Below are 14,043 nucleotides of genomic sequence, written 5' to 3' on the forward strand. Positions count from 1 at the left end.
TGGGCCCTGTCACTCTGGGTGGGCAGCAGGGCGCTTTGGCTTCAAGCCTGGAGAGGAGCCCTTTCGGTGTTAATGAGCAGCAGCAAAAGTGACTCATCGCCTCTTTAGGTTGAAAAGGGGCCATGTCCTTTCTTCCTGCTGCACCAAAAGGCCCAAACTCAGAAAAACAAAACACAACGCACTAGAGATTAAATCCTAGTATTCTGACTGACGTTGAGGCTTTCCAGTTTTTAGGCTCCCGGAAGTTTTCAAAATACAAGAAATGCCACAAAAGAGGACTGCAAAAATTGTCCTTTGCTCATTTTTGTAACTGTGTACATATCCATAGAGGAGGTGTGGACTTAAGTCTAAAGTGACCCTCCTGCCCCCTCTCCAGGCCTTGATCCCATTACCCTGCCAGAAGCAAAAGACAAGGAGAAATCGATCAAACGGTAAAGATGGTGGTTGTTTCTAATATTTATTTTTCTGGTTATAAAAGTAACACATGATGAGCACAGGGAGAGATGTTGAGTCCTGCAGGCCCAAGAGAGGTCACTCGTCAGAACTTCCATTTCCTCCTCTGGGAAGAGGGATGAGGCACGCTGCCGTGCCCACCTCACAGAGGGCAGCACAGATCAAATGAGAGAACACGGGGAAGCACATGGTAAATTGGAAAGTGCTGACAAATGGAAGGGGTTAGTGTCACCACCCTCAGCTGAGGTAGCACCAAGGCCTGAGCTCCTGCCCCTCGCCCAGCCCCTATGCACACACAAAAAGGGGGCCCCTTGCAGCCTTGGTTTGATGGAGTGGGGGAGGGGCTGTACAAATCTGCTTCAAGTCTGGCCGGACGGGGCTTCACAGTGGCCCTTCCAGAACCGGGCATCGGCTGCGGCCAGCTGGGTGAGAACCTCTTCCAACTCAGGCCCATCCTCTGGGAAACGCTCGGTGAAGGACCGGATGAGGCCAGCCGCTGAGGCCTCATACTCAAGAAGCTGCACTTCTGAGCCTGGGAAAGAGATGGAGAGAAAAGAGTGGCAGGGAAATGTCTTAATAGGGAAGCTGCATCATCGTCACCATCACCAGCAGCAGCAGCAGAGCAACTAGTTCTCCCTGAACTCTTACATGTGCCAAAAATTGTGCCCAATGTCTTAGGTTTATTATCTAATTTCATCCTTACAATAACCCTATGAGGAAGGAAATATTAGAAGGGGAATATTTAATGAGTGGCTGCATTCATTCACTTAAAGATTTACACCAGGTGCCATGCAAGGTGAAACAAACATAGACCTTGGCCTCCAGGAGCTTACAGTCCAGCAATTGCTTGTCCCCATCCACTGCAGGACCTTGGGCAAGTTTCTCAACCTCTGAGTCTGTTTCTTCATCTGTAAAGTGGGGGCAAGCACACTACCTCTTCTCTCAGGAAACTGTAGTGATCAAGTACAAGGCATATAAGCTGTCCTTCAGGCCCCATTTAATCACCACTTCCACCCCAGACCCTTCCCTGGATCCCTTGAGAGTGAGTGTGACCTTCTCTCCTCTACCTGCTCCAACCACTGTGTGTGTCCCCTTAAGGCCTTCCTAAGGGGCTGTGAACCACCTGAGGCGAGGGTCTGGGTCTGCTTCACCTCTTGATTCCCAAAGGCTCGCACAGAGCGGGACGGTCAAAGTGATGACAACACTGTCCACACGAGGGGCACTGACTTCGTGCCTAGCGTGTTCAGTGATTCACCCATTGGACAGGCGTCGAGCAGCTCCCGTGGGCCAGGCCCGTGCCAGGCGCAGGGGATGTGCTGCCCCTGCCGTCACGGAGGTGAGGCAGACAGGAAAAGGGCAGAGTGATGGGTGCGTGAAGGAAATAAAGCTGAGCGCTAGAACAGGGACCAAGGAGATTACTACCAATTGAGGGTCCAGGGACAGCCTCTTCCAGGAGAGGGCATTTAACAGAGATGTGAATGACACGAAGAGCGAGCCGGACAAGGATCTGGGGGAGGAGCACGCGAAGCAGAGGGAACAGTGAGTGCAAGGGCTACAAGACTGGAGCGAGCTCAGGGGGCAGGGAATGGAAAGGCCACGTGCCTGGAGGGCAGGGAGCCGGAGAGGGTCGCTGAGGCAGGGCAGGGGCTGGCTGGTGCCCAATCCCCTGGCCCTTTGGAATGCAGAGTGAAGAGTTTGGGATAAGCCTCTTACAAGCTTTGTCCTCACCAGTAGAAAGTAATTACTGGATTTAACCCTCACAACTGCCTAGGACCTTGTAGGGAGGAGGAACCATCTTTAATTTGACTCTTGGCTCCTGCAGTATAAAGCTGTAAGCCTTGAGCAATTTATTCTGTGCCTTATTTGCCTTCTCTGTAAAATGAGCATAACAAAAAATACCACACTGAATTACTGAGGATTTAAAGGGTTAATTAATGGAAAGTACTTAGAACTTGAACTAGACACTTAATTGGGGCTCACTTCAGTGTCAGCGCACAGCGAAGCTGGCTTTGTGAAGGAAGATGCCCAAGTGCAGACTGGTCAGGTGACCAGGACAAGGTCTCCCAGTGGTCCGGAAGCTCGGGCTCTACCTCCAGGCGGGCCGCCTCTTCTCAGGTGCCTCAGGGGCAGGTGTCGGCAGAGACAGGTCAAGGGGCGGGGGAAGAGTGAAGGCGGCGAGGTGCTGGGACCCCAAGGGCTTTCGGTACAAAGATCTCCGTGCAGTGCAGACAGGGACCAGCGTTTCTGGGAATGGAACCATCCCTTGAAAAGGGAGAGGGACCACAGGGCACTGACACCTGCCCTGGCTCTGCCGAGTCACACTGTCCCCTGGGTTCCGCTCGGTCTGTCGGGTCCCAACTCGCTGTCTGGCCTGACCCTTCCTCTCACTCCAGGCCGGTACCATGCCCGCTGGCCCTGCTCCCCTGGCCTTTCTGCAACCTCCCGTCGCCACCTTACAGCCAGCACGACTGTGTGTACAGCGGTAGTGATGGCGGCGGCGGTAGACGCCAAGGTTGTGGCCTGAGGGTTGGCACAGGGAGGACTATGGCAGGGAGAGAGGTAGGAGTCACCGCCCCAGGGAGCCTTCCCTGAGCCCCTGGGCAGTTCAAGGCCTCCTCTGTGCTCCTGTAGGGCTGCAAGGCACCTGCCAAAGGGGACTCAGGAGTCTGTTACCTTCGAGGCGAGTATTGGGCTGAACAATGAGCTTCCGAGATTCCTTGCGGAGCAGCACCGTGTCCCTGAGGGTGAGGAAGCACTCAGGGGGCGCGTCAGTGACGGCTGCATACCCTTCATACAGGGCCCGGCCTCCGGCCACATCCCCCGTGGACTTCAGCACCTGTGGGAAGGCAAGAGGGGTCAGTGCCTAGATGGGTGCCCACCCTGTGCCCACAGGGCTCTGCAAGGGCCACAGCTGACGGCACCCAGCCCTGGACCACATCTGCTCTCAGTGCTGCTGTGCTGAATAAGAGAGAAATGCAGATTAAGTGCTTAGCACACAGTAAGTACCCATTGATGTTATGTTATATATATGTTATATATATGTTATAAAGAATGAGACACCCAGCCCTGGCTGGTGTGGCCCAGTGGATTGAGTGCCGGCCTGTGAACCACAAGTTCGCTGGTTCTGTTCCCAGCCAGGGCACATGCCTGGGTTATAGTTTAGGTCCCTGGTTGGAGGCATGTAAGAAGTAACCAATTGATGTATCTCTCGCACATTGATGTTTCTCTTCCCCTCTTTCTCTCTCCCTCCCCCTCTGTCCAATAATAAGAAAAAGAAAAAAAGAATATGACACCCATGCAACCACCACACAGCTTAGGAGTCAGCCCAGCTGCCCTTCCTTGACTGTACCCGGCAGCCTCCCAGCTGAGGAACGGCACTCAATTTTTTGCTTTTACACCCCTGTTTTCCCCTCAACCATGCGGTATGCAAATGTTGCCATATTCTGTGATTTGCTTTTCCTGCTTGAGATTCATCCACTGTGTTCATCCACGCAGCCCTAGTTCACACTGCTGTACGGCATTCTCCTTACAAACACGCAGATTGAGCTTCTTTTGCTGTTGACGGGTAACCCATGCTTTCTGCCACTCTGTGCTGCTGGGACACCTCTGTATGACAAAGTGTCCAGGAGACTCAATGGCCTGGAGGTCAGGTGACTGTGCAACCTTAGAGGCAACACCCAGGATGTTCTCCAAAGTTGCCCAAACTCACAGCTGGGAAGCGGTGGTGGCAGTCACAGCTCCACACGCCGGGCTGGTGCGGGCGGTGTTCCCTTTCGCCCAGCTGGCAGGGCTAAATCTCATGTGGTTTAGGTCGTGCGTCCCTGCTTACTAACAAGGTGGAACATCTTCCTGTAAATTGGTAGTTTCTCATGGTCCTCTTCGGCTCATGAATTTTCCTTATTTTTCTGTTGGGTTGTCTTGTCTTCTTCTTTTTTTTAAAGTTATATACTTAGATACTAACCTTTGTTCACATATACGCAGTAAATACCCTACAGTAATTTGACTCATCTCACCTTCTACAGGGTAACTTGTAATGAACAGATGTTATTTTTAATGTAGTCAAAGGCTCAATCTTCTCCTTGGTGGCTTGTGCTCTCTTGTTTGGACAAGTTCTCCTTCACCCTGAGGTCAGTTTCAAACTTTGCCTTCCACCTTTAAGCCTTCAGTCTCTCTGGGATTGATTTTGTGGGCACTACTGCATAAGGAAGAAATCCAATTAGTTTCTCCCTGAGGATAACCTGTGGTCCCCAGCACCAACCAGTAAACAGTCCCTCCTTTCCGTGGGCATCTGCAATGCCACCTCTGTCATATGCCAAACACTCAATGCCTGGTCCTTGGTTCTGTTCCACTGGTCAGCCTGACTATTCCTGCCAGAATGCACCACTGAACTCAAAAATCTTAGAATGAAATTTGTTATCTGGGGAGCAAGTTTCCCAGTCAGTTCTGCTTCAGAAATGTCTCAGCTCTTATTCAGGGTCCTTTATGCTTCCATCTACATTTTACAATCAGCTTGTTGAGTTCCATGAAAAACCCTCTTGGGACTTTATTCAAACTTTTTAAATTAATTTCAATCATTTGCAGATTCTTTCTGCTTGCTTCTGTAGACAGTCCAACCATCTGCAAAACAATGAGCTTTGTTTCTTCCTAATGTCTAGACTTTTCATTTATTTTTCTTGTTTCTTTTCAAAAGCTAGAACCTTCAGTACATCGTTGATTGAAAAGTGGAAATAGGGAGCACTTTTGTCTTCTTCCTGATTTTAAATGGGAATTTTGGTGTTTTCAACAGATGACATTTATTGTTTTTTCATTTTTGGAGAACTTCTTTATCAAGTAAGAAAATTATTATCAATTTTTGAGTTTTCTAAGAGTTTGTGTCATACATGGATAAAGAGGAATTTCAAAACCTTTGTCTAATTCTATTGAAGATCATTTTTTCCCTTTAATCCATTAATATGATGATTTTCATAAATAGATTTTCAAATGTTAAATAAGCCTTGCATTTCTAGGATAAATTGAAGTTGGTATCTTCTGAATTCGTTGTGCTAAAATTTTGTTTAGATTTTTGGCATTTTTGTTTTCCTTTCTTGAGCTCTCTTTGATTTTGGTGTCAAGGTCAAAAAAAATGAGATGGAGAACACTCTCGCTTTTTGTATTATCTGGAAGAGTTTACATAAAATTAATTGTTACATAAAATCTTATATAAATATTACTTAATATTTGTTCCTTAAATATTTGGTAGGAGTCACCTATAAAATTCTGTGGTTTTAACATTTTTTTGTAGGAAGATTTTAGACCACTGATTTAATTTCTATAATGACTATACGATTATTCAAGTTATCCATTCATGAGTTCATTTTTAATATCTTTCTAGGAATTTGTCCATTTTATCTAAGTTGTAGTTTTCATTGCCACACATCTATCCTTCTTTCTTCCTTTCTTTTTTATATTAAGGAATGACTGACTTATTTAAAAACCTTTTTAAAAAATACGGAGCGGCTCACAAGCTCGCGTGTTGTCCTCACGCAGGGGCCGTGCTGGTCTCCGCGACGATCCAATGTCAGCGTGCGCGGCGCCGAAGCAAGCACATTGCAGCGGGCGCGTTGTCGTACATCTCTGCCCTGTTTGTAGTTATGTGCCCTTTCACATTTCTACTTATTTGTGCTTCGCTGTTTTTCTCAACAAACCTTTTCAGATGTTTTCAATTTTACTAGCTTTTTCAAATAATCAACTTTTAGCTTTTGAGCTTCTGTACATTTGTGTTGACTCTGATATATGTGACTTTCCTCCTACTTTTTACTTGTTTCTCTCTCCCCTGAATTCTTAAACTTGATGGATTTGCAAACTGGGTCTTTAACAGTTCTAGGAAATTCTCAACCATCATCTCATATAATATTCCCTCTCCTTCCTTTTCTCCCTCCCTCCCTCTTGGACCTTCTCACACTATCCATGTAGCTTAACCTCCCTGTGCTACATGCTATTGACGTCTCTGATCTTCAGCTGGTGCTAAATAAAGCCTGTATAACCTGACTATTTTGAGTTTCAGTGATCATAGTTTGTTCTGAGTTCCATTTGATTCTTTTCTAAACACCTAACATTTTGCAGGTCTGATCCTTACTCCTGCCGATTCCCAGGGGGCAAAGTAGGACGCCTCCTAGGACTCCCTCCAGATAAGCCTCCGCCCCTCAGACCCACCACCTAGGGACTCCTGGCGGAAGGTTAAAGAGGATGGCTCACCTTTCTCTCTTCCCCGTAATACTTAACACACAGAAAAACCTGAACACACCTACACCAAGCTGATGTGTTAGACACCAGGAGCTTTAACTGGAGAGCTGGCAACTAGGGTACCAACGGGAGCGAGGTGGTACCATATACCTGACCAAGGTAGGTGCAGGCAACAGGGAGCGGACCCGGCAAACTGGAGCACATCCAAATGTCCAGGCGCAGTGGCTGCTGCTGCTCACCAGCACCGCTCACGCGGCAACTGAGCCTACTGGTGCCAGACCTCCCGAGAAGACAGAAGTAGAGACTGATGCCTCGCCTTGCCCAGTTACACTACAGGGTGGGCCAAGCTGTGAAGATGTATGTGACCCTGGCTGAACCCTTCCCTGTAGAAATACCTTCATCTTCCCTGCTTGCTGTCTTCTTGCTGTGCTCTCGCCTTTCACTAGGGGTTTGATAAAAGAAACAGCCACACCCAAAATGCTTCCATATTCCATATTTTCTGTAAAACTAGTGCTGAGGACACTGTCCATTCTCCTGAATGACTCATCTTGGTACAGAGACCCAGCTGGTTCAGTGCCTGCAACAGAACACTCTGTGCTCATTCAATACTCAGGAGGCACAGTTCAACAACGGCCTAGGGATTTGGCAGATTTGATTCCTTCATCTAATGACTTTCTTAAAAAGATTTTATTTACTTTTAGAGCGGGGGAAAGGAGGAGGAAAGACGGGGAGAGAAACATTGATGTGAGAGAGAAACATCAGTGAGTTGCCTCTCATACGTGCTCCAACCGGGACTGAACCTCCAAACTGGGGACATGCCCTGACCGGGAATCGAACCAGCAACTTTTCACTTTGTTCCACCAGTTTGCAGCTAACTGCTCCACCAACTGAGCCACACTGGTCAAGGCGTGACTTATTATTACTATTAATAAACTCTTTTGGAATAATTGTAGATATATAGAAAAGTTGCAAAAATAGTTCAGAGAGTTCCTGTACGCCCCCACTCAGTTTCCCCAGTTGTTAACATCTTACAAAATCGGCACCTATTAAACTCTAAATTTTATTTAGATTTCACTAGTTGTGCTATTAATGTTCTTTTTCTATTCCAGAATCTAACCCAAGACACCACATTGCATTCTGCAGCTAATGATTTTTAACTCCTAATCTTATATTACTTTAATGGCCAAATACGTATCTTTTATGAAAAATACCTTAAATTCTTTCTGGAAATAGGTGAGAATGTAATCATAGAGAGACATTTGCTAAATCAAAGGATGGGCCTTCTGCAGGTTGAAAAGCCAGCAGGTCCCTGGAATGGCTCATCGGTAGTTCTCGAGCTTCGCTGAGTACCGGAGCGCCTGGCAGGCTTGTAAACGTGAACGGCCCTAGGCCCTGCTCTAAGAACGTCCGAATCAGGTGGTCTGAGGCGGGGCCCAGGAATCTGCACTTCTACCCAGCTCCTGGGTGATGCCGATGCTGCTGGTCCATGGACTACACTTAATGTCATGCTGGCTTGGAACACACGACGTTCTATTTGATCAGTTCGTAGGTATGTTGTTTCATTTAATTCCTGCCACGTGAGGCAGGTGATGTGTCCCATTGAACAGATGAGACAAGTGGGGCCCAGCGAAGAGAAGTACATTGCCCCAGCTGCAAGGCTGCTGAGTATCGGCGCCAGAACCTCAGAAGGTCTCCCAACTCCAAGTGCCCCCACCTGAGAGGAAGGCAGGGCTGTGTTGACGGCCGCCCTTTCCCCCAGCACTCGCCAAGCTCTAGGCCGCCTCTGTCCCTCAACTCACCAAGCTCACTCTGCTCCTCAGACCAGCCTTTGTGCTTTCTGCTTCTTTTGTTCTCAGAGCTTCTTGGCACTCAACTGCCAACTCAAATACCACTTCCTCCAAGAAGCCTTCCATGACCAGCCAGGCTAAGGAGACTCTGCACTATCACTGGCTGTTACATCTCACTCTGCAATCTCAATTTCCCCTCCAGTCTCACGTCACCCACTTTTATTGCCTTTACAGCTCTTGTCATGGCCTAAAATTATCCTGTTCATGTATTGTTTACATGCCTGCTGTCTACCTTCCCTCACTGCAATGTAAGAAACTGCTCACAGCTTATTCTCAGTGCCTGGCACATGATAAATAACACTCGGTATATAGCCTCACAGAATGAATGAATGAATGAATAAATGAATGAATGAATGAGTGAATCCATAAATCAATCAAGAGACTATGAGGCCATGTTAGAGGGGGAGAAATAGGATGAGGCTGGAGGGCCCCCGAGGCGACAGGCCGCTGCCTACCTGGAGTCTCCGCAGGAACTGCTCCAGGGCGGGCTTGCCCACCGACCGGATCTTGCTGCGGTCCAGGCGGACCCGGGCATCCGGGCGTCCATCGGAGCCTGTGGTGGGAGTGACCGTAACGAGTCCCTCGCCAGCCTCCAGCAAGACCCTCAGGATCACAAACCGGGCCTGCATGTGGGCCTGCAGGGGCCGGGGAGAAAGGAGTCATTTGCAGCCCTGAGATAAGATGTATTAGGTGTTCGGTCCGAGGCCGGATGTCTGGCGCATGTGCTGCTGAAGCAGGCACTGGAGGCCTGACACATAGTATGTGCTCATTAACTGTCAGTTTTTCTTACTGTTTTATTCTCCTTTCCTGCAGATTCCTCTTCGCTCAAATGCCCCCTCCTTCCTCTGCTCATAGGGGGGCAGGCCACCCGGGATGACAAGGAGGCCATTTCCAGGCAGGGCCCCTTGCCACCCACAGGCCCGCCGCTGCTCCCAACTGTGCCCTCAGGACAGCCGTCACCCCCGAGGAGCCTCACCACGAGGACCCCAAGCACTTCCTCCTCTACATTCTTGTCTGCGTTCAACAGAGGGACAAAGAGGGCATCATTATCCCACTTGACAGATGACAGAGCAGAGGTCCAGAGAGGTAGAGTGACTTGCTCAGGGTCACACAGCTGCTAAGGGAGAGCAAGGACTCAGGCCCAAGCTTCACGACTCTAACATCTGTGTTCTTCTGATGATAGAACATTCCCTCCTTAAAGCATGCGTATGAGCGTTTAAAGCATTTCTATTGCTTACCCTATTTCCAAAGTACAGCTCATAAGAGGGCAGTCTAGCCTGATGGCTTTGGAGGCACACTGCTTGGATTAGAATCCTGGCTCTGCTACTCACCAGCAAGTTACTTAATCTCTTTGTGCCTCAATTTCCTCATCTCTGAAATGAGGATAATAATAGTACCTACCTCCTGGGGTTGGCACTGGGCACCAATGAGTTAATTCACATGAAGTGCTTAGAACTGTGTTCGCACAGAGTGCATCCTGTGCAAGTCATCTATGAGGAGCTGCAGTAAGATCCTCTCATATGATTTGCCCTCAAAGGTGGGCAGGGAGGTTATACTCCCATTTCACAGCCAACGACACTGAGGCACGCAACACTGACGTGACTTGTCCCCGTGCAGTGAAATCCAAGATGAAATCCAGTTGGTGTGCCGCATAGACGGTCCCATCCCTGTGCCCAGAATCCTGATCTTGGCCCCCATTTTAGGCTCCCCCGGGCCCCACCTGTCGCCAGTTGGAGTTCTCGGGGGTGTAGAACTCCAGAGCCAGCAGCCCGGCCCGCACCATGTTGAGCCAGTTGACGTAGATCACGTCTTCCGCATCGGCCCCCTCAAAGCCGAAGATCCTGGGGGGAGAGAGAGGTGGCAGGGGGGTCTGAGGCTGCCTGGGCCCTGCCCTCCCTGCTGGCACCTCCTCCGCCCAAAGAAGAGGCCCGCCCCCCCACCAGCTGCTGCTGCGGCTCGTACTCCAGCACTTGGGGGTGGAGGCAGAGGTAGAGGCCCACGCTCTCGGCCCGGCACTCCTCGTAGCTGGAGGCGATAGTGCTGAACTTGCTGTCCCAGGTCTCCCCGCTCCGGTACCAGCTCTGAATCTGGGAGGGGCGGCCCAGGAAGCAGGTTTAGGGGCGGCTGCCACCCGACCCAGGCCCACCCTCCCAGCACCCTGGGGCTCCGCTGAGGTTGCCCTCACCTGCTCCCCTGTCTCTGGGTTGATCACTGTCTTCTGGTCAAAGTTGAATGCTCCTTTCTCATCCTGAAGGAGAAGGGTCATCGACACAGGGAGGGTAAGGAAAAGGTGCCCGTGCCCAGGTCTGGGCCTTGAGGCCCAGGCTCCCAGGGCCTGGCACGTAGCTCAGAAAGACGACTGGGGAGCCATGAGCTAACAGGAGCAGCGGGACCATGGACATACTGCTGCCTCCAACCCTGAGTCCGGGGACACCGGCTGCCCTCTCAGAGCCCGGGAGGTGGAAGAGTCAGGACGACTGCCTTACCCCAGAGAGGGACGCTGAAGGCCAGAGAGGGGAGGGACATGCCCAAAGCCACGTGAAGACATGGACCCTGTATCTCCAGACGCCAGCCAGAGATGTCCCAGTGGGAGGGCCAGAGCCTGGCCGCTCCTCCCTGAGGCCCCCCGGCTGGGCCCCTGCGCCAGCAGAGCCCCAGCACGTGCATGTCCACCTCGAACAAGCAGCACCCTCACCGCCCTGTCCATGTGCTCGGCATCTTTCCTGCGTCATCCCTTTAAACCTCACAACCACCCCCCAAGGACAGTTCTATTATGACCCCACTACACAGCGGATGATACCTTGGCTCCAAGGCGCAGACCCGAAGCCGAATCAGAGCACACAGCCCCGCGCACACGGTCTCTTAATAAGAGCACACATTTGCTAAGGCCTCCTTTGCCCAGGGCTTTGCTTTGCCTTCTCACAATAGCCTATATGGCAGGGGTTGGGTGCCCCATTTTACAGACGGGTGAACTGAGGCTCGGTGAGGAGGGCTGCCTTACCCAAGGCCACAGAGTGGCCACATTTGCCCCAACTTCCCTGTTACTTCAAAGCCTGGACAAGGCCCGACACCAGGCTGCTGCCCGCACCAGCTGCTCCCTGAATGCCCCGACTCCAGCCCGCCCTTCCCCCTTCCTGGGGCTGCCCCGCCCACAGGAAGCAGGCCCAGTACACTCTCGGGATGTCCTCGCCCTCTCCCCCTCCAGTTAGCTCATCTCTGCAGCTCTGTGCTGGGCGTCCTAACGGGCTCTCCTCAACTTGCAGGAACACCTATTTGTCTTTTCCATTTTCCCCGAGTGGGTGTCGAGGGGCCTCCAGCCTCTCGGGCCAGCTGGCAGGGAGGGGCTGCTCTGGGGGGAAGTGGCTGCCTGCAACACCCGAAAAGCCGCAAGCTCCGGGAGCTGCGGAACAAAGCCGGACGTGCGACGGCCTCAGGACTAGGAGTGTCAGACTGTCCCCTGCCAGCCCCTTTGTCCACAGGGCTGCTTGGGTCATACCCTCTTCCTTGGCATGAGCCCAACAATCCCTCCCATGTGGGAGATTCTATGGTGGGGGGCCTCAGCTGAACTGTCCTGCAGGTCCCACTCAGTCATCGGAGCTTCTGGGACATCTTGGGAGAGGGTGAAACAGGGACTTTGCTGCTTAAGCGGCCATATTTGCCACCTGCCCTAAAGTCCCTGAAGGCAAAGACTGGAGCGGCACCCACCTCCCCGCTCCCCGAGGAAGGGTGGGTCATGGGGGAGGGGCCGAGGCCTGGGCACCGTCCGGGCCACGTCCTTACCTGCACGAAGAGCTTGCCGCTGCCGTGGCCCAGCAGCTCGTGCAGACCCACCTGCACATCAAAGGAGGGCCCCTTCCAGCGGATGTACAGGTCCTGCCAAGACAATCAGAGGCTGGCCCTGTCCACTGTCCCGCCACGGCCACACCGCCTGCCCAGCCGAGGGCCCAGCGGGAAACGTGTCTAGTAAAGGCCTAGGACACCCCAGGCTCCACAGGGGGCACAGGTCGCCTGACAACAACCCGGGAGGAAGGGACCACACCCCCCTTTTGACATGCGAGGAAGCAGGCTCTGAAGTCCTAAGGTCACATGGCTCTTTCCCTGACCCTGCACCAGGTCATTGGGTCACCCGCCTTCCTGGGCGGGCAGAGGTCAGGCCAGGCCCCCTGGTCCCTTGAGGTGCCGGCACCCACCTTGTCTTCCTCCCCCAGGAAGGTGAGCTTCTCCCGCTGTGTGGCGTAGGCCACGGCCAGCACGTTCCCCAGTGACACGTTCTTAAAGCCTTCTGTCTGCCTCAGGTCATCATCTGGAGAGGGCAGGGAGGGGACCAAAGAGAAGGGGCAAAGGTCAAAAAGGTCACAGACAAGGAGTCTAGACAAGAGCAACAGGCGGGGATGGCGAACTGAACAGGACAATGCGTGGCCAGGTGAGTGTGTGGAGGGGGAAGGGGTGACTTTAAATAGAGGCTCCTGGGCACTTGGGGGGGTATCGTCCAGGCTCGGGGGGCCGGCCAAGGGGCTCACAGTTGGGGATGTTGATGCCAGCAGGAATGCCGGAGCCGGCGAAGGTGAGGACGTCCAGGGAGGTGAAGTCTGGGGTGAGGAACTTGTCCTTCTCGAAGGCAGGGGGCCAGGGCAGTTCTTTCAGCAGCTGCTCCGCACTGGCCACCAGCCGCTCAAACTTGGCACTCATGGCCTTATTCACCATGGCCACGAAGCCTGCGGAGGAGAGAGCGCGCTATGGCGGGCAGGGCTCCAGAGGGGTCTTACACCCTGCTCGGCCCCCCCACTCCCCAGGCTCCTCGCACGCAGCGCATGCCCGCCATGTGCCAGGACCCTGCGCTGGCCACTGGGGAGAGCAGTGACCCGGGGCTGGGTCCCGCCTTCCTGGAGGTCACTGGTTCGGGTAGTTGGAACTAGAGAGAAGGGCTCCGCGGGGTAACATCTGAGATGGACCTTAGGGGAGTTTGCAGGGGGTACGTCGAGGGTGGTGGTGATCGATTCCCAGTGGAAGAGACTTCAGGAGCAAAGAGGGACACTCTTCTCTTGGGGGCAACTGTGCGCTGTCCTGCAAGCATGGAGCGTCTGGCTTGTGGGGCCCCCACAGAAAGCATGTTCCGGGGAGCGCGCTGTCGGCGACACTGTGTCGAGCCAGGAACTCTGACTGCATTAAGTCTAACAGCGTCGGCCACACCCCTTCCGTCCTGCAGCCTCACCACCAGCTGTGACCGGAGTGGCACAGGCGGAGGCAGCAAAGAGGGGTTCACACTTTATCCTGCAGACTTTCTCCTGTTCTAGTTACTTCCAACACATGTGGATTTTGAAGTTATACACACACATCTATGTTTTTAAACATGTATAGCTCTATATGAAACCAAAAGACAAAAGTATATTCCCAATTTTAACCTTTGGGGTGGTGCAATCACAGTTGATTATTTTTGTATTTTCAAAAAAATTTTAACCATGAACATGGACTACCTTTCTAATAACCACCATGAGTTACATTAAAAAATGCGGTGTAGGGG

General features: G+C 51.9%; 1 protein-coding gene across 8 annotated transcripts in view; it reads right to left on the reverse strand.

Moving 5' to 3' along the window:
• Positions 1-444: 444 nt before the first annotated feature.
• Positions 445-14,043, reverse strand: part of DPP3 (dipeptidyl peptidase 3) — a 28,259-nt gene continuing 14,660 nt past the window's right edge. For all 8 annotated transcript variants that reach the window (XM_054570829.1, XM_054570827.1, XM_054570826.1 and 5 more), the window contains 9 exons: positions 13,043-13,237; positions 12,713-12,825; positions 12,303-12,395; positions 10,708-10,770; positions 10,485-10,609; positions 10,243-10,363; positions 8,978-9,157; positions 3,127-3,289; positions 445-985 (listed from right to left, as the gene is read on the reverse strand). In XM_054570829.1, the coding sequence (XP_054426804.1) occupies positions 813-985; positions 3,127-3,289; positions 8,978-9,157; positions 10,243-10,363; positions 10,485-10,609; positions 10,708-10,770; positions 12,303-12,395; positions 12,713-12,825; positions 13,043-13,237 (1,226 nt within the window). In that variant the 3' untranslated portion in view covers positions 445-812. The remainder of the gene's footprint in view (positions 986-3,126; positions 3,290-8,977; positions 9,158-10,242; positions 10,364-10,484; positions 10,610-10,707; positions 10,771-12,302; positions 12,396-12,712; positions 12,826-13,042; positions 13,238-14,043) is intronic.

Source organism: Pteronotus mesoamericanus, unplaced genomic scaffold, assembly GCF_021234165.1.
Source record: "Pteronotus mesoamericanus isolate MK-2021 breed Mesoamerican mustached bat unplaced genomic scaffold, CSHL_Meso_final contig_214, whole genome shotgun sequence".
Lineage (NCBI taxonomy): Eukaryota > Metazoa > Chordata > Mammalia > Chiroptera > Mormoopidae > Pteronotus > Pteronotus mesoamericanus.